At 38.4% G+C, this 21,190-nt stretch overlaps 1 protein-coding gene across 2 annotated transcripts in view; it reads right to left on the bottom strand.

Annotated features, from left to right (window-relative positions):
* arid3a (AT-rich interaction domain 3A) overlaps positions 1-21,190 on the bottom strand; it is a 105,720-nt gene that overhangs the window by 2,738 nt on the left and 81,792 nt on the right. The window contains exons 4-7 of one of the 2 annotated variants that reach the window (XM_088350195.1): positions 12,913-12,985; positions 7,756-7,939; positions 3,338-3,582; positions 2,663-2,953 (exon numbers count right to left, since the gene is read on the bottom strand). In XM_088350195.1, coding sequence (XP_088206321.1) covers positions 2,663-2,953; positions 3,338-3,582; positions 7,756-7,939; positions 12,913-12,985 — 793 coding nt within the window. The remainder of the gene's footprint in view (positions 1-2,662; positions 2,954-3,337; positions 3,583-7,755; positions 7,940-12,912; positions 12,986-21,190) is intronic. The other variant, XM_088350196.1, reaches the window with a different exon arrangement.

Below are 21,190 nucleotides of genomic sequence, written 5' to 3'. Positions count from 1 at the left end.
AAAAGCTAAAATGTGCATTCACTGTATATTTAAGACCAAAATGTCAATGAGTTGATTCCACGCTAGTTGCATGCCTGGCTTTGAACGTCTTTGCAAATTGACTTCTGAAATGTATTCCGAGACATCTGCAGACATGAAACCAATAACAGGACTCAATTGTTTACTAGCACAGGGAGGGGAAACCCATGCTTCGCTACTTCTGAAACCAAACAGGTCAACGTTATGGATTCACTATCCTGCCGACAGGTGTTGAGGTTTGTGGTGACATGTCAAGCATGACTTAGGTATTAACCCTTTTCTTGTGTTAGCTTTTAGATAACACTTACTTTATGAGCAGGTCAATGGCAACTCATAACTTAAATCAGCTGTAAAATATGCTAAAAACAGTAATACACCACCCATTTTTTATCATCTCTTGATAACCTTTAACGTTATAAGTCTTCGGTACCGTCCGAAATAATGGTAAATGTGAAATCTCTACCAAATAAGACCGACAAACTAGCTGTACTGGTGAAAAACATCAAAGCGCACAGGGAGTGCAGTTTGCTGTGTTTTACGGAAACGTGGCTCACGTATAGCATCCCGGACGCTAACCCGGAACTACCGGAGCTGTTCAGAGCTACCCAGCTTCAGCGCTGTTAGACAGAGACACGAAGGCCTGCGGGAAGCGGAGAGGAGGTGATGTATCCCTGGGCACAAAGATTTCCATCTGCTGCAGGGACGTCGAACTTTTGAGCTAGCGTGTGACGTCATCCACTCCGCTGTGGCTAAACTAAGACAAAGCAACCCTGAGGGCATCCTGTTAATCTGTTAATATACATCAAGGGATGAATAAAGTATCTATCCATCTAACCTTGTTAGGCTTCCTCATCCATTAAAATATTGGGGTTTTCTTTTCTATTTTTGGGTCTTTGGGCATTTTTCCTGCCAGTCCTGTACACCCCTACATTTAGTTGTTTAAAAAATGGGAAAATGAACCTTAATATCATTATGTACATAAATAAAAGGGTTTTCTGTTACCTAACTAATACGGAGGAGCATTACAACTCATATACTAGATATTTTTTGTTTCATTTTAATGATATACGTTCATATATGTTAAAAAACACTTTCCCTGTGTTCTCTCAGTGATGCCACTTGCTGTTTGACCTGTGTAGAGCTGTTAATTCCAGATATAGTTTATTTTGGCATCAAAGGCTGCCATACTCCCCTGGCTTACTTTTATCTGAAAGGTCTGAGTAACATTGTTACCCCAAAAAAATACTCTTTAAATTACCAGCTCTATATTGAATTGGCCTGACATGTCTTGACAAGTCTCTGGGAAAACAACAAAATGAAAATCCCCTTAAGCTCATATGAGTTGAGAGAGGGGCTGGATGTCATTATGTTGACTGACGGTTTGTGTTTTATAATCTCGTTTTAATAGCCGTGTCGAAACCGACCAGAACAATACAATTTCAATTCGAACATTTTATAACGTATTGACATTTTTTTCTTTTTTAACTCGATTTTGTTCATTTTTTGGGGTTGGATAGGCATTCCTAACAAAGTCAAGAAGCCAAATGTATGTGGTTTTTGTATGCATTTCAAATCCAAAACGGGTAGGTGGTGACCCTAACACAAGAGGAGGGTTAAACACATCAGAAATGTACTGAAACCAACCAATGTAGTATGTATATGGGTAGTATGTGTTTGGAGGAAACCCCTTCTTAATGTTAAGTGCCTTTTCCAGGAGACGCAATGTCAGATCCCGAACAGCCAGGAGACCCAAACGCGTAACATTTACACAAAGCTTTATTTACAGGAGCGGGGCAGTCATGCGCGGGAACACAAACGCCAACGATTCGGTGATCGCTGGGCAGAAGAAGCGGGGAAGAGAAGTCAGGCGCGGGAAAACAGGAAGCCAGGGGCAGACGAGCAGATACCGGACAGGACGGGATAGATACTGGATGCAGGATACCGGACAGGACGGGACAGGCGGGATCGATACCGGATACTGGATAGACCAGCAAGATACTGGACAGGACCAAATCGATACCGGATGCAGGAGACCGGACAGGGCGGTACAGGATGGGTCGATACCGGATACTGGATACATGAGCATGATACCAGACAGAACGAGACAGACGGGATCGATACCGGATACACGAGCAGCATACCGGACAGGACGGAACAGACCGGATCGATACCGGATACACGAGCAAGATACTGGACAGGACAGGAAAGAGTCAAAACTGCATTTGGGTTGTTTTCTAATTTTTATGGTGATTTCATTGAATAATCCTTAGATGTATACAATAGTTATTGTAAGGACTAACGCAATTACTGTTTTCAGTAATAAGAACTGTAACAAGTTACTAATAAAATGATATAATCCTACTGTTGTTACGCCATGCTGTATTACTGTTTTCTGATTGCGGAATACTCCTGCATCACTCACATAGTCACATACAACCATCGATATGCCAGCAACATTGTTCGCCAATTAGAAATCACATTTCCCAAAAAAATCACAATGACCCATTATATATTTACAGAACCAGTCTGCAGGCTGCTCAGGTGATCTTAGGGGGCTACCTGGTGCCCGCGAGAACCACGCTCGAGCCCGCTAGCCCAATGGATCAATTCATAAACCGACCCCATTGCCATCCACATGCAATACCTTGCTGGTTGATGCGGACGTTCATGGGTAACTGAGCCGTCATGGCCAGCAAGTTGTGCTGTAGCGCTCTCTGCAGCATTCGGTGGTGTTCCTCGGCCGGCAAGGCCATTTTCTTCTCAGGCGGCTCCCCGGCCTCTAGTTTGTCCCTAAGCTGTTCTAAAGCCGCCACCTGAGCCGCCATGGCCGCCTGCGCCGCCGCCGCTTGCACGGCAGCCACCGAGTGACCTGCCAGGGCTCCGACTGGCATGCGATGCACACCGAGTCCATGGAAAGGCTGCCCGCCCTCTTCTTCTGGACAGCAGGGAGAAAATCGTGGTTAAAGAAAAGTAACCTGATAGCACGTCACATTGGGTATTTGTATACTGTTTTCCTTTTGCTTTATTATTGTATTGTTCTCAGCGCAGGGATGCTGCTGGAAATATGAATTTCCCTGCGGGGATGAATAAAGTATCTATCTATCTATAGTGTTTTTTACGTATTTAGCATTTTTAATTTTTTGATATTTTTAATTTGCCTTACATTGCACTGAAAGTAGAAGCTCTAAAATGTTGTCATACTACTGTTTAATGAGAATAAAGGACATTTTTTCATTGTTGTTTATTGTTCGTAAAATCTGTCTTTTTGTAAAAAAAAAAGAAAAATCCTGCCATTATATTCTTGCACAAAGTAGCTCACCTTTCTTGATCTTTTGAATGGGGGTGAGCGAGGCCCCGTTCGTGCAAACGGTCAAGCCCATCGTGGGCGTGAGTTTTGGCGAAGACAGCATGGTGGGAGTTCCGTTGGGCGAATAGGTAAAAAGGGAGCCGCCAAAACTCTGCCGGCGTCCTTCCCGTCGATTGCTGTCGATGGCGGCCTGCAGCTCGTTGGGGTTGCTCAGACCCCTCTTGTCACATTCATATGGATACAGGTACTTCATGTATCTAAATAGAAAAAAGAACAAATCTGCTTTACAATACACATATTGTAGATATCATGACCATTGATTTTGTTTTCCCACCAGTAGGGTTGCATTCAAGTGATCGTATTATCTGCACGACAAGCCGAACTGGATAATCAGGAGCACCCCTCAAAAGTAGTCTTTTATTATATCGTTTTTCATACATAAAGCGCACCGGACTATAAAGTAAGAATGGGCAGATCTATAAAAAGATCAATATTATTGATACTGAGCCAGTACTTGGAACAGATTGTCTTGGGATTGATATTGGTTTTCCCATTGCAATAGGGGTGTCCAAACTTTTCAGAAAGGGGGATTTGGTAAGCTGAAAATGTATGACTCTTTAGCCTGGTATTCTTTGAACAGTCTTTAAGAAATTCACCCTCCAGGAAAGGTGTCATGATTACCGATTTGGATCACCTGTGCCGGCTCATTTGCAGCCAGACGCTGTGGGCTATCTGATTGGTTCCCTGTCCCTTTTTAAGCCCAGTCCTGTCACTCTCCGGTTGTCAGTTCGTCTGCTGTTGTTACAAGGCAAGCATTTTGACCCTGACTCCTGCCTGTCCCGTTTTTGCACCCGTTTTTCCACCTGTCCATTCCTGATCACCCCTTTTGTCTCCGGCTACGACCTGTTTATGTTCCCGACCACGTCTGCTCTCCCGTACCGGCTTACGACCCGTTTTTGATTCTGACCACGTTTTTTTGCTCTCCTGTCCAGGCTATCGACCTGTTGACACTGCCATTTCCCGCTCTGGGAGATCCACTTCCGTATTCGGATCACGATCAGATTGCGTGAGAGACTTGCCTTACACATCCAGCGAGCACTGGATCGCGGGCGCTGCCCTTCCTCTATTTCTCAAAATAAACTCGAGAGAAACGTTTCGTGATTGGGTCTACCCTTTGTGCTGGTCGTGACAAAAGGTTTGCAGTGCTTCGCGATCAGTGTCAGCTCGCCTTTGTAGTATTTTCATTTGACTTGTGGGGTCTTGTAGAAAAGCGCTGCTGTGCCGTCAAAACAGCTTCCGGTTGCTTCACCTTTTCACAGCATTTGTTTCCAGTTAGCCTCTTGATATTATATTCTTTTAAAACATCCACATTCTATTGGCAAATTAGGCAGACTCAATTCCTACAGATTTGTCCTGGAAGCGGCGACTCTCAAACTCAACTTTGCTTCTTTTATTTTAATGTGCCATTTCAGAAATGGGGTGGACTAAAATTCTCACAATAAGCCAAAAGCAAGGTGGCCAAAAGGCTACTGCCATCATCTGGTGAAAAGGTGAATCATTTATTTTTTTGGTACAAAATTATTTTATATTGTGATCAACATTACTGGCGGGTCAGTAAAAATGTAATCACGGACTATCACTGGCCCCCGGGCCGGACATTGGGCATGTCAGTACTGTATTCCATCTTTAACTACGATAATGTTGCAAATTGATTAGATATCTGTGTTCTGTGTTTCTATTTTTCGATCGATAGTTGTTATTTAGTTCCAGTCGTATACACAGTATTACATGTTACAGATATCTAAATAACTATATAAATGATTCCACTTCACAGGTTTTGACTATCGCGGGAACTTTTTGGTACAATCCCCACAACAAATAAGGGATTACTGTATATGACATATATTTGTAGGTATTTGTTCATTTATACTTTGTATACACATGTCAGGACTGCTTCTGTATAGGCAAGGCTTAAGATGACTACCCTCAAAATAGCTCTGGGACTTTGTGGTGGAGAGCCCGCCTCAAACCTGGGAAGTCAGGGGTTTAATCCCGGCTAAGTCATAACTAAGACTTACAACATTGGTACCCATTGACTCCCTGTTTAGCGTTCTACATTAGGGCTTTGAAAAAAGGGTTTGGTCACTTAATGATTTGTAAAATAAAAAAAATTGTAAAGAAAAAACTGAATAAAGGAAAAACAGATAACCGCCCCATAGCTGGATAAGAAAAGGTGGTTACTGTTTCTAAATTCAATGAGTGAACACAAAATACAATATTTAGACCAGAAGAAGCCCATACAAGGTAATTTTGTGGGGAAAAAAAACCTTTCTGCTAGGGCTGCACGATTTCTTGTGTAAATCTTGTGTAAATTATAACTATAACCTTATCCTCATTGTTTTATAACCTTATCTTCTCTGTTCCTTTATCTTCTTGTTTTTTTTACCTCACTGTATATGTGTGAAACTGGAGTGTCATGCCCAATTTCGTTGTCACAATATGTTAACCCATTTTGTAACAATGACAATAAAGGTATATTCTATTCTATTCTATTTAAAAAAAAAAAAAGGGGAAAACAAAACAAAAACCTAATTAACGTATGACAAAGCCCTACCCTAAACCACTATGAGCCAATCATAATGCGCATAGCAGATTCCATAGATTCGGACAAGCTCTGCTGGCATGTCCATTCAATTAAAATGCATTTAGTCAGTTTTTGTTAATTTTGTGTGTTTTTTTCTTACGATTGAAACTTTAAAATGGTCAAACTGTGTGCATGGGGTACATAGAATAGAATAGAATAGAATAGAATATGCCTTTATTGTCATTGTTACAACATGGGATATACAAGTCTGATACAATGTATCCTGAGAGGTTGGGCGATGGGGGTATTTTTTACCCGATTTAGCCAAGTCAAAATCGAGACGAGTGTCTCCTTCGGATAAAGTTATGCGTCGAATCACAGCACCAACTCAATGTGGATAAAGTTGACAGGGATGTCTGCAACTAAGGTAAGTCAACATAGTATTTGAGGCAACATATTGTCAATTTGCTGGAGAAATATATGAAGTTATTTATAAGATTAACATCTAGCTAACGTTAGCTCTTGGCTGTGTTATACATCATGTTTGTTTACTGGGAGTTTAGTTTTGTATATTGGTAATATGTGATTATTAGCTGTTGTCCTAAGGGCTCTAGTCAACATCTGATATCACCAAAAATCAGAACAGAGCAATAAGCTCTGCAGTGTGAACCTTGCCTATACATTAGCTTTTGGAGCTTAGCTTCTTTAACTTGGATAACAAATTTTGGCAATGTTATGCTGAATGTTTCATTGTAATTACTGTAGGATCAAACTGTCTTAGAGGCACTCCTGGTAGCCTACACATGGTAAAAAGGCTTGTCCTGGGAAAATACACCTTTTGGTCTTAGACTAGCAGAAGCTTTTCTAAAATAATTAATATAACAAATAAATGCACTGTTCTGCCCCTTTTAGTGACTTTGAGATGATATGTATTCTTTCTGGGCTCAAAAAACATAAATTGTCTCCTGTGAAACGTCTCCTACGGTGACATTTTCCAAAGCGCTCTTCATATATTTGTCCGAGTGAGTAAAAAGGGCAGGGCTTAGCTATGGGTCAAATGCAATTTTTCAGATGAGCTTTGCTATTTTGATGCGAAATCAAATGAAATGATCTGCATTTATATAGCGGTTTTCAAGTCAAGGCTTCCCAAAGCGCTTTACAGTGTGCTTCACATTTCTCAATAGCGGCCGTGCAGCCATGTAAGGCGCTAACCTACTTATTGGGGGCATTAGAGGTTCAGTGTCTTACCCAAGGACACTTCGACATATAATAAGGAGGAGCTGGGAATCGAACCTGAGATCTCTTGATCCCAAGACGAGTGCTCTATCTCCTGAGCTAATGCCGCCCTTGTATGTCAAACATCCTGATGTTAGCGTTTGAGAGGAACATTTATTTTTTACCTTGTCTCTCTTCGATGCGATTTTCGATTTGAAACTAAAAGTACATTTTCTGTGCTAGTTTCATGACTACTGAATCATAGAGACACGCTTTAACCATAAGAAAAAAAGCACCCTCTTCTGGAGAGATTGGTCAGGATTGCTGTTCACACAGAGTTTTATGACCTAGCGTACTGCTTGCGAACTCTGCCTCGCCTTTATTGGCTAGTGCCGTTCAAACTTTTCCTCTGATTAGATGGTGCTTTGACAATTTTGGTTGGCAAAACACTCCATCAACACAAATAAAGAACACAATCATAAATCCTTGAAAAAAGCGCAGTGTCTTGCGATCACACAATTGCACTACATAACATGGATTAGATTTGGATGAATCGTGCAGCCGTACTTTGTGCTGTCTTTTGAATGGTTGTGTGGACACACTGGAGGTTTGCGTGTGTATGATTACTGACTGCGTGCGGAGGGTGAAGGCTGCACTGGTTATTGAGGTAGGCAGATTGAGTCCCTTGGTGATCTCTCTCCACAGTTTCTTGTTGATGACCTCCACCAGGCCTCCCTTCTCCGTCACCAGCCTGTAGAGCATGTACAGATCCAGGACCTGCTTGGCCATGATGGGAATACGATTCACAGGGGTTCCTGGAACAAGACTTCTTCTGTCAGCATGCACTTTGCAACAGGATCTCAGCGTGCAAATCAACAAAGAAACGTCATTTTCATTCGCAATTTTGCTTTAAAATAAAAATCAATTCATTCCACTGATGACCTGCAGGGGGTGCGCTTTGCCTTAATGTCAAGCTCAGCAGGCCCACCCGGAATGTTTGTGATTTAACTAGATTTTTCTGTGTCATTGTAAACACACACATCATCCGTCATCCATTTATTGTTGTCGAATCCTGATCTCTATCAGTCATTCATCAACAACCCGTCACACTAACCAAGTTCCAGGCATTTATAAAGTGACATTGATGCCAAACTGGTCAAACATAAAAGTTTGCGGTGCACTTTTTAATTTTGTTGCTTGTGTGTTGTGTCACTGTATGTGCATACAGAATAAGTAATTAGAATACATTTTTTAAAATTCTATTCCATCAAGGTCACAGAAAAAATTCAATCAAATTACAGGTACTTTGCAGGATATATTTACATATATCCAATCCGCCGATAGACGAATTGTGTCTATCACGATACCAATCAATGACACGAGAGAGACAGAGAGATAAGGCTTACATATGTGTGCGCATTAGTGACGTTCGTGTCTTTTGCGCGGATAGTACACACTCAACCACCACTGTGTGTTTATCCCACTGTGTTGCAGGTAAAAGCACTTTTCTTTTTTGTCTGTATTTTATTTCGCCTTCAATGTAGCAATAATTTAGTTCAGGGGTCGGGAACCTATGGCTCGCGAGCCATATATGGCTCTTTCCATGAGTATCTGGCTCAGAGACCAATTTGATTGCATGCAAAATTTCTCCATCTTGTTCAAAACCGGAGTTGTCTATCCTATTCAGGTACACGTAAAGCCAAATCAAATCTAGATTCAAAGGTAACACTTCGCAGTATATATAGGGCACGTTTTTCACTACAATTTACAGTCAAGGTGTCACACAAAAAAAGGGGAAAAAAAAAACTCGTTTGGGCTGTACAACGCTAAAGAATCCTTTATTTAAAAGTTCACTATATAATCTGTGTTCAGTGTTCAGATACTTTATGATGAATCCACAGAACTGTAAATACGCCAAAACACCGGAAGAGAGCTTAGTCATTTGATTGGGTGAGTGGGAGGGATGGGAGGAGCTATGCAAAAAGTACAAGCATTCCCTCCCATCTCTCGCCAAAGGTAAGCACATAAGGCTCCCTATTCTCAGAATGTTGTGACGTTTTTACAAAATAAATGCTTGCATCTGGTTTTGAAACCAATATGTATGAAAAAAAGGGTCAAAAGGAGTTTAACCGATCTTGAGTAATTGCAAGAAAGAGACAAGTTTAAAGTGGTCTGTTTGTTGAATTTGGGACAGGGGCTCTGGCATTATTCTCTTTTCATAATTTTTATCAAATCATCAAAAATAAATGTGCTGAAGACTAAGCTTTTGTCTGGGGCGCCGGTTTAGCAATTTAGTAAATTTGTCTCATAATATATGGTGTGGCTCTTTCCCAAAATAAAATTAATATTTTTTGCTTTTATGGCTCTTTGAGTCAAAAAGGTTCCCGACCCCTGATTTAGTTTAACCGGCACAAGCCTTCAGTTTCGTGAGGCTGGTTGCATGTGTGCGCAGTTGCGCGCTAGTGATGCGTTCAAGGATATTTAATAAATTTGGCTTATTGTCTGCTTATTGTATTTTCAGTGAATTATTGTTAAAATCCATTATACTGTATTGTGAGAATGTTTTACTTCATGTTTATAATTGCTGTAAATAAACAGAACTGCATGACCGCTTACTGCAGGGGTGTCACTCATTTTCACCGAAGGCCGCATCGGCGTAATGGCTAACTAACTATTCCCCAATATAAAATAGCTCTGCCTTTAGTTATTAACTAAATACAGTGGAACCTCGGTTTTCGAATGCCTCTCAGTTCGAACAAATCGGAGTCCGACCAAAAATTTCGAGAAATTCTTGCCTCGCTGTTCAGTCCAAAAATCGGAGTTCGAACGCCGGTAATGCGTGAGTGCGTACGCTAGGGTGCGATGAGCGGCGTATGAGTGTAGATCGTGTAGATCGCCCCCCACCCCTCGTGACCAACTGTTATCGCGTGCGGACGTGCTTCGTTTTACTTTTGCTTTAAATATAGGTGTAAGAAGTGTTTTAGACCCTAATTATGCCTCCGAAGAAAGTCAGTGCAAGCAGCAAAGTTGCTGAAAAAGGAAAAGTAGTGCGTACAACTATTGCATTTAAGAAAGAAATAATAGCAAAATATGAAAGAGGTGTGCGAGTGTCTGATCTTGCTAGGGAATGCCCCACTGTCCACCTGCGCCTTCTGCTGACCACCACATTACGTTAAACATTCAAGTTAAACATTCAGTGTGTTGGAACGGAGCCCAAAATTCAGGGTATTGGAACGGAGCCCCCTTTCCAATGAACCGCTCACCACTTGTTGTGGAGACCCGGGTGATAAATGACTTATAAGTGACCTGATTTTTTTATTTTTACACGTTCATGTTAGCGTAATCTTTCGTACGGAAGATTACGATAACGCGAACGTACGATTAGCCTGGGTTAGCTTTATGATTACGTTAAACATGCAAGGTAAACATTCAGGGTGTTGGAACGGATTAAAACGATTTACATTATTTTTAATGGGGAAAATGATTTCCGTGATCGAACAAATCAATTTTCGAACAGGGTTCTGGAACGGATTATGGTCGAGAACCGAGGTTCCACTGTATAATAAATTCTTCTTGGCCATTTTTAAGATAACTTCTCAATTCAACTCATTGGCATATGATATGGAAACACTGCAGTGTAATGGTGCCGAACCTTTCAGTTCGCATGCATTGTAATCAAGAGGCATTGTGGGAAATATAGTTTTATGCTTAAATGCTCAGACATTTTAAGCCCCTACGGCCCACATAAAATGATGTAGTGGGCCACATTTGGCCTACGAGCTTAAAGTTTAAAGTTTGTGGCTTTCTCCATAGACGCGCATGCACATCCAAAAGTTTGTTGGAAATGTATAAAGGTAACACTTGGTGTGTTCAATACAATTTGGGTTTTTAATACGCTCTTAATTTAAACTGAGAGATCATATCTTGAGTGTCCTGTGAAAGAGTAAGTTGTATTTTTGATGAATAAACTATACTTTGTGATGAATATTTGAGCACTTTTTTGTAGGACTGCAAGAAACTACCTGACCATGGTTTACTCCAATTCCTTTTCAAGGTTACATGGTTCCCATATCATAAACAAAATGTAGTATTTTTTATATTGTACAGTGGAACCTCGGTTTTAGGACGCCTCTCAGTTCGAACAAATCGGAGTCCGACCCAAAATTTCGAGAAATTCTTGCTTCGCTGTTCGGTCAAAAAATCGGAGTTCGAACGCCGGTAATGCGTGAGTGCGTACGCTAGGGTACGATGCTGAGCGGCGTACGGGTGTAGATGGCTCTTTTCGTGACCAACTGTTATCGCGTGCGGACGTGCTTCGTTTTGCTTTCGCTTTTAATATAGGTGTACAAAGTCTTTTAGCCCCTAATTACGCCTCCGAAGAAAGTCAGTGCAAGCAGCAAAGTTGCTACAGGTGAAAAAAGAAAAGTAGTGCGTACAACTATTGCATTTGAGAAAGAAATAATAGCAAAATATGGAGGAGTTGTGCGAGTGTCTGATCTTGCTAGGGAATACCCCACCGTCCACCTGCGCCTTCTGCTGACCACCACATTACGTTAAACATTCAAGTTAAACATTCAGTGTGTTGGAACGGAGCCCAAAATTCAGGGTGTTGGAACGGAGCCCCCTTTCCAATGAACCGCTCACCACTTGTTGTGGAGACCCGGGTGATAAATGACTTATAAGTGACCTGATTTTTTTATTTTTACACGTTCATGTTAGCGTAATCTTTCGTACGGAAGATTACGATAACGTGAACGTACGATTAGCCTGGGTTAGCTTTATGATTACGTTAAACATGCAAGGTAAACATTAAGGGTGTTGGAACGGATTAAAACGATTTACATTATTTTTAATGGGGAAAATGATTTCGGTGATCGAACAAATCGGTTTTCGAACAGGGTTCTGGAACGGATTATGGTCGAGAACCGAGGTTCCACTGTATTTATTTTGTCTTATATTAGCATATTTGGAATTGGAGTCATCCAAATGTAGTTGAAATTTATCAAGTTGCATTACTGTAATATTATGGTAATCAGATTGAGTTAATGATGACATTTTTCACGTCCAGTCATGTTTATTTGTAACAATAACTGTACGCCAATACGGTAAAGAAGATTGCCAACACTGCTCACAAGTGCCACCTTGTGGTTGTTTGGGTCACTGGTCAACTCTTAACAAAAGAAACTAGATAAATAAATAATGTGCCTAAGCAAAGTCAGACAGACGCATACTTCTGTGAAGGGGATTTAAGTAACGGCTTTAATGTAGTGTAACGTAGCGGAGTAAGAGTACACTTTCTTCTTCACAAATCTACTCAAGTAAAAGTACTTAGAAATACGCCAAGAGAAACAAAATGTCCCATGGACGTGAAGGTAAACCGATCACATCTCGGGCTTCAATACAATGTATAGCTTGAGCGCTTTTAAGATGGAGGCCATATGACCGTCAAGCCATTTGAATTGAATGAAAGACTCCGCCCAGCCGAGAGAAAGATGAGCGCACAGCCCTGGGATATGTTGACCCTGCGTGGGGGGTCATTCTTTGAATGTGACACTGCACATTGCACACAACATATGTTTCAAAATACTCATCTCAAAGAAATGAATATCCAAAAGTGAAAAACAAATGTACCCGCAGCATTGCAAGACAATACAAATTAAATTCGGGCAATACAGGGTGTTTTAAAAAAAAGTTATATCCTTTGAAGATTAAGAATGAATTCTAATAAATATACGAGCACTTTAATTGTATATACAAAGAAAAAAACAGTAGGACAAGAGTTACTTACCTCTTTTCTGCATAAAACTGAAGAGGTCATCCAGAAACTCTTTCCTTTTCGGGTCTCCATCCAATTCATACAACTGTGAAGCGGAAGAAAAGAAAGAAGGGATAAATGAGTGGCTCATGGAGAATGATACATTGATACATGATACGTCCAGTCGGAGTTTGTGGTAAAAGGAGGATTGATCCTGCCGTACATGAAAATACCTACAAATATATACGATAGAAATAAATCCCATAATAACGAAATATATGACATAAATGCAATTTATTCCTATGTAGATAGATAGATAGATAGATAGATACTTTATTCATCCCCGAAGGGAAATTCACATTTCCAGCAGCATCCCTGAGCTGAGAAACAGTAATGGATTTTGTCGTTTTTTTGGTCACAAATTTATTTCTGTATTCGTTTTTTTGTATATTTTGTCGTTCCATTATTTCGGTATTGATTTTATTGTGTATTTTGTCATGAATTTTGTTGTGTATTTTGTGTGTTTTGGTTATGTCCGTATTTTTTTTGTCATGTACATTTTTCCGTTTATTTTAAGGTGCATTTTGTCATTTCTTTATTTCGTTATTTATTTTGTCATATATCTTGTTACGTATTTTGTATTTTTTTTATGTCAGTATTTATTTTGTCATGGTATTTGTCGTTTATTTGTCACGTATTTATTTCTGTATTCATTTTTGTTTTATATTTTCTTTTTTTATTTTGTTGTTCATTATTTCGGTATTGATTTTGTTGTGTATTTTGTCATGAATTTTGTTGTATATTTTATGTTTTTCTTTTATGTCCGTATTTTTTTGTCATGTACATTTTTCCGTTTATTTTGAGGTGCATTTTGTCATTTCTTTATTTCGTTATTTATTTTGTCATATATCTTGTTACGTATTTTGTATTTTTTTTATGTCAGTATTTATTTTGTCATGGTATTTGTCGTTTATTTGTCACGTATTTATTTCTGTATTCATTTTTGTTTTATATTTTCTTTTTTTATTTTGTTGTTCATTATTTCGGTATTGATTTTGTTGTGTATTTTGTCATGAATTTTGTTGTATATTTTATGTTTTTCTTTTATGTCCGTATTTTTTTGTCATGTACATTTTTCCGTTTATTTTGTCGTGCATTTTGTCATTTCTTTATTTCGTTATTTATTTTGTCATATATCTTGTTGCGTATTTTGTATTTTTTTATGTCAGTATTTATTTTGTCATGGTATTTGTCGTTTATTTTGTCACGTATTTATTTCTGTATTCATTTTTGTTGTATATTTTCTAGTTCATTTTATTGTTCATTATTTCGGTATTAATTTTGTTGTGTATTTTGTCATGAATTTTGTTGTGTATTTTGTGTTTTTTTTTATGTCCGTATTTTTTTTGTCATGTACATTTTTCCGTTTATTTTGACGTGCATTTTGTCATTTCTTTATTTCGTTATTTATTTTGTCATATATCTTGTTACGTATTTTGTATTTTTTTATGTCAGTATTTATTTTGTCATGGTATTTGTCGTTTATTTTGTCACGTATTTATTTCTGTATTCATTTTTGTTGTATATTTTCTAGTTTATTTTGTTGTTCATTATTTCAGTATTGATTTTGTTGTGTATTTTGTCATGAATTTTGTTGTGTATTTTGTGTTTTTTTTATGTCCGTATTTTTTTTGTCATGTACATTTTTCCGTTTATTTTGTCGTGCATTTTGTCATTTCTTTATTTCGTTATTTATTTTGTCATATATCTTGTTGCATATTTTGTAGTTTCTTTATTTCAGTATTTATTTTGTAATGTCTATTTGGCGTTTTCGTTTGCAGTGCATTCTGTTACTTCTTTATTTCCTTACTCATTTCAGTATTTATGTTTTCGTGTATTTTGTCATTTCTTTATTTCGGTATTGTAAAGGACCACATCCGTCCTTATGTTTTGTTTGAGTAAAACTATTTAAATTTGTGTTATGTCTTAAGAAAAATCAGAATTTAAATGATTGAATAATTCTTCTATTTTATGTGCGCTTAAAAAAAGAAAGAGAATATGTGTGTATGGACTTGAATCGGTATGGGTGTTGAATGAATTTTGTCCTTGAGTGACACCGTAGCTATAGAAGATGGAGACAGGTAAAGGTGAACCCTCAGGTTTGCTAATTATGAAGCTGCTTTGTTTGAGACTAAGCCACAAAAGCTTTATTCTCCAGGCTCCAGCGTAAACTTTTACTTAATTTGCACTGTGACAGAGGAAAGCATCATGAACATTTAAGCATCCTTGGTGAGCGCAGTGAGGTATGTTTGTTTGCTTATTTATGTAATTTAAATATTGTGTCTTTGTAGCATTGTGAGTTTGTACTGTCATGTATACTTTGATGAATGAACGCTTGTTTGGATATTGAGGCGGGGTTGTGTTTGTACTGTAAAGACCGTGAGCTGACATGGGTTTATGTTTGTATACACTGACACACAGTTTTCATGGTGCTATGGTGAACCTGATTGCGACAACTATATAAAGAACACCTTAAGCATCAGTCGAGACTCTCTTTGGGGATCCAAGGGCTGCTACAGGTATTTATTTTGTTGTTTAATTTGTCGTACAGACGCTCCCCAACTTACGAACATTTGACTTACGTAAAACGGTGGACACGAACATTTTTGTCGGGCTGTCGAAAAATATCCGGGCATTGCTGTAAGTTAGATTTTGAATGGTATACCTTTTTCTGAGAACAGGACAGTACTGTAGTGCTTCTTTCTGCCACTACCGGATCGTGGCGCTGTGAGAGGTCACCCAGCATCCACCCCAAAGAAGTAATCTGGCCTCATCTTCCTAGTTTGTGTCTAAACATTCTATACTGTATCTCTAGCGCTAAGTACTTTGACATTTTTATTGTTTAATATCTCTTGCATCCATTCAATATGGTTGGTGTGAAAAAGAGGTGAGCCCTTTCTTTTGAAATGAAAATAGAATAAGAAAGCTTGATGCGGCTGAGAAAAAGGTCAGAACGCTTTTTTTCAGCCACTTTTTACCACGGAGGAGGACCTCTTGAAACGCATCTTCCAAAAGTAAGTTATAATCAACTTTATTTATCTTTTATAGAGCATTTTATTTTGTGAAATGTTTATTTTTTACAACAAAACAATACAGGTTACTTATACAAGCCTTAAACATACTTATACAAACCATAAACATACAAAATATAGCACTGAAGCAACCTACGAACGATCTTATTCGTAAGTTAGGCAGCGTCTGTATATTTTGCTGTGTATTTTGTAATGACTATCTTGGTATGTATTTCAGTGTTCGTCATGTATCTTGTTATTTCGGTATTTATTTTGTCATGTACGGTATTTTGCCATCCTTTTTGTCATTTCTTTATTTTGATTTAATTTTTGTAATGTAGTTTGTCGTGTAATTTCTAGTTTTTCTCTATTTTGTATTTTGTCAATTCTTTATTCTGGTATTGTTCCAGTATTAATTTTGTCGTACATTGTAAATGTAAATTTTCTGCATTTATATAGCAGTTTTTAAGTCTATGTATTTATTTTGGTATTTAGTCAGTGCATGCATTTCGTCGTGTATTTTATCATTTCTTCTATTTTGTCACTTATTTCTTCATGTATTTTGTCATGATTTTAAAACACGAAAAATGAAAACTGAAATAAGGGTTAGGGTTAAAATGCATGAATGGATGCACAAATTGCATTTATTTCATATATTTAGATATAACGTGATGTATTCATGTATTTATTCATATGGCATATATTTGTAGATATTTATTTACTTTGTTTCTACATATGGTATGATCGGTCCTCCATAATACCCGCTCACTTGTGGCAGAACAATGGGCCTATTATGGTTGGAGTCTTTTTTCTGGTCCAGTTTGGCCGCGCAACATAAATATGGCAGCAGCAGGACGGGATTGCAGACGACTCAAGCCTTTGATTGACCCTCACCAACGTGACAGGAAGACATTAACCTCTGCACGTACATGACACAACCATTAAGCCCCTGAGCTGAAATGAGTATTGATTGTCCCACTGATGGAAAATTAATCTTTTATCAACTATTCCGGTGCTCAATGAATCCTTTGAAAGCAGATGACTAATGCCACACTCCGCAAAGGAGTGGGAAAACCTTTTGAGTCGCGGGACACGTTTGGTTAAAAAAAATATGGCAGGGGGGCTAGGCGAGGATGAAAACACAATTGACAGGATTGATTGGAATTTTTTGCATCTTCCCATTTTCGCTCGAATCTGTCACCTCCGCGACACATGATCGAAACAAAAATCATGTTGACTTATCCTATTCTTCTCCTTTGCATTCGAAAATAAATATATTTGCAGGCATTCACATGTACATTACTCACCAACACTGCCATTTTACGCTTTAGACTACCGCTTTTCTCCCCTTAAAAATGTTTGCCTTTTTTCTGTTTCCGTCTCATTTTTTGTTTTGTTTTTTTAAATTTTATTTAAACAACCAATCTTGACTCAAAACCAGTATTTTATACTATGTCTGCTTTATTTTGAAGCAAGACTAAATCTTTGTGCATTAATAAACCGCTCTAACAATCACATTACATTTCCATGGTGGTGAAAGTTTGTCACTTGTGGTTTTGAATTATCAGTTTTTTTCTGGAGACAGATTGTGTTTCATGCATAAAAATAGAGAACTCCATAACATCTACCACTTTTTAAAGTACAAATGTTGGCATGTGTGCAGAAATACTACAAAAATACTACTACAAAAGTACTACAAAATATTACAAAAAAAACTAAATTAATACTACAAAAATACATTGACAAAAATACAACAAAAACAAAGTGAGCAATAAAATCTACCGCTTTTTAATGTCAAAAGACTATGAAAATACTACGACAAAAATACTTCAAATACTAAAGTAATACTAGTCAACTTAAGTCATGTTTATTTGTGACGCCCATAATCACAAGGAGTCTCAAAGGGCCGCACAGACCACAGATTATTGCAAACCACAGACTATTATTGCACTATCCTCTGATCTAAAACCAACATGACGGCAAGGAAAAACTTAAAAACCTCAACATGAGGAAAATGAAGAAACCTTGAGAAGGGACCGCGCATAAGGTAATCCCCCTTCCAGGATGACCAGGCTGCAATGGATATTGCAATAACAAAAAATACACAGATATTGTCAAAAATACAAAAATACATCTGCAGCTATACTTCAAAAATGCTACTACAGAAGTAGTACCAAAATATATAATAAATAGACATAGGTTCGTTCGTGAATGACGCATCACTGGAGCTGAAGGCGTAGATGGAAACTGCACGGTACGCCTAAAAGTTTTCACACACTCCTGCCCTATAGCTCCATCTTTAACGACAAAGATGGATGCCACTTTTAAATTTGCTGTTCTACGATTTTGTGCTTCCAATGTAGGAAATGAAACGCTGTCCATTGCAAGCTGTGGAGGATGTGGCACAAGTGGCATCTAAGCAGCACTAGACTGGCCCTCATTGTAGCATTCATCTCTCATTATGGACTTCAAGCTGCTATCAGATCTTGTTATCTTGCATGTGCGTGCATGCAATATAGTTTACGTGTATGTGCAAGGGGTTACCATATTGAATGGGTTTAAATGAGATGAGGTGGGGGTGGGGGCGGACCGGTCATGCTAATGTAAGGGCTACTGGAGACAAGGGTCAGTTTTAATTACAGGATGCATGCATTTTGGGAAGTGCCGCGCCATAAATCTTGGAAATGACCCCCTCGGGCCCATCCCCCTCTCTCAACTATTCTTTATTTGTTCAACTTCCCTCCCTCTCTTTATCCGGCAAACAAATATTTCTCAACTGGCATTTTGTTTTCTTTTCCTGTGGTATGGAGACTGCATATCAACTAAAATCTGATGGGGATGTGCAATCTGTGGGACTGTCAACTAAAGTGACACAGCTAAAAAGGAATACCGTTATTTTGCGGCTTAAGGGTTAGGGAAATGGTTGGGAATCCAAAATGTTGAAAACGCCAAATTGGACCCAAAAAATACAATAACAAAAACTTATACTGTATAAGCCTTATAATGAAGGCAACACGTGCTGTGTGTATCTATATTAGTTATATTTTGCTAACAATCAAAATAACTACGTTTAATGCAACACCTCCTGTGGAGAATGATACACCACGTGACTACTCCATTGTAGGATACCTCAAGTTTAACATCATTACAATATGAATGAATTAAAGTATGTTTCATTTCTTAAAGTAAAATAAATGCAATTAAGAAATCCAATTTTATGTATTTTTCCTTTTGACGATCCAAACAATTAATCAAAATGAACCGTTCTTAACGTGCCCCTTATAAGGGCAAGAAAAGGAGTGCAATAAAAAATAGCATGCGTTTATAAAATATAAAACTGCAGCCTTTTAAAAAAGGTAGAGTAAATAAAATCACATCCATGCAGTTTGAGCTTCATTTCTGTGAAAATGTCACACAAGTCATTGCATGGGTAAAACACAGCAACAGTATTTTCTCTCTCTTTTGATATTTAAAGCAGCCATTCTCAGGCCAGAGCCACCAAACATAAATAATATCCTGAAGTGTTACAGACGCTCTACTTAGAAACATTCGAGTTACGAACATTGGTAGATACGAACATCTTTTTCAGGATGTCCGGACATTGCTGTAAATTAGATTTTGTATTGTGTGCTTCTTTTTCTGAGTACAGGACAGTGCTGTAGTGCTTCTTTCCGCCACTACAGGCATATGGTGGCGCTGTGAGAGGTCAACCAGCATCCACCCCGAAGAAGAAATCCGACTTCCACTCCTTAGTTCTAGATATAGTACAACGTGTAATGTATCTCAGACGCGCTAAGGACTTTGACATTTCTATTGTTTAATATGTCGTGCATCCATTCAATATGGTTGGGATAAAGAAGAGTCGAGCCGTTTCATTTGAAATGAAAGTAGAATAAGAAAGCTTGATGCGGTTGAGAAAATGGTTGGATCGCTTTTTTTGGCCACTATTTACCACGGAGGAGGAAGTCGCCTAACTCTTAAAGCACATCTTCCAAAAGTAAGGTAACATTAACTTTGTTTATGTTTATAGAGCATATTATTTTATGAAATGTTTATTTTTTAGTACAAAACAATGCAGGTTACGTATACAAGCCCTAAACATACTTATATAAACCTTAAACATACAAAATATAGCACTGAAGCAACTTACGAACAAATTCAACTTACGAACGATCGTCCGGAATCTCGTTCGTAAGTAGAGGAGCGTCTTAATTCAAAATACATACCGAAAAAAATTGAAAATAGCTTAATAAAAACAGCTCTATTTTGTGACCTGTAGGCGCTATAGGTCCTGCAACACAAGGACAGTCTCAAAGACAGCTTCTTCCTCAGAGCCATCACCACCCTAAACAAAAGCACAAAACTGTGAAAACATATCTTGATACCTAATCTTTTTCCTTCTTTTGTTGCTACTAAATGTTATTGCACAAAACTGTGAAAAGATGTACTTTCAGGTTTTTTTTTTTCCGCCTTTTCATTGCGCTCTTGTCACGATGCACTATTTATTCCCTATGGATTAGGTGTCAATATTTTTTCTGCCTTTTATCTTAAAAGTCTTCTATTTCCTTTTTCTCTGTGTTTTATACATGTTTTACCCCGAAGTGCCATGTCTAATCTCGTTGCATACAATGTTTCATAACGTTGATACAATGACAATAAAGACAATTGAATAATTTTATTACTATTTTTGAGTGGGAAACAGCAAAAAGCTCCATTGAGACCAAATGATGCAAAATAGGACTCACACGTTTGCCCAATAATAAGCAGTTTGAACTCACGATCCGGTTCAACCTGAGATAACAATGTCTCCCACTATTTTGAGCTTTCTTAAACACCAAACTACTCATAGAAACTGTCTGCCTGAATATTTATTTATCTATTTATCGAGACCAAGAGTCTTGTTAATCGACAGTGTACCTGTTTTTAATTCTTCTCGTTTCATTTTAACCTGCAATCCTCTTCGATAATATACATTGTTTTCTCCTCCAATTCATCAATGACAATACTACTAATGCACATAAGAGCACCCCAGGCACAACCTCCTCCCGCCAACATACCTTATCAGGCCGAGCTGGGTGTGGCTGGTGTAGGCTTACTGTATGGTTTTCATGTTTGTAATGTGTGAGCGGGGCCCGGGCCCCTCCTGGATTAAAGCGCCGCTATTCAGATAAGCAAGGAAAAACTAGAAAAACCCGCAGTGAACCGGGCCGACTGGGTAGGTCGCGACAAAGTGATAGACT

This window comes from Urocampus carinirostris, chromosome 12, assembly GCF_059441175.1.
Source record: "Urocampus carinirostris isolate Australia breed hairy pipefish chromosome 12, RoL_Ucar_1.0, whole genome shotgun sequence".
Classification (NCBI taxonomy): domain Eukaryota; kingdom Metazoa; phylum Chordata; class Actinopteri; order Syngnathiformes; family Syngnathidae; genus Urocampus; species Urocampus carinirostris.
Note: the sequence above shows the minus strand (reverse complement) of the source record. Positions and strands in the feature narration are given on the sequence as shown.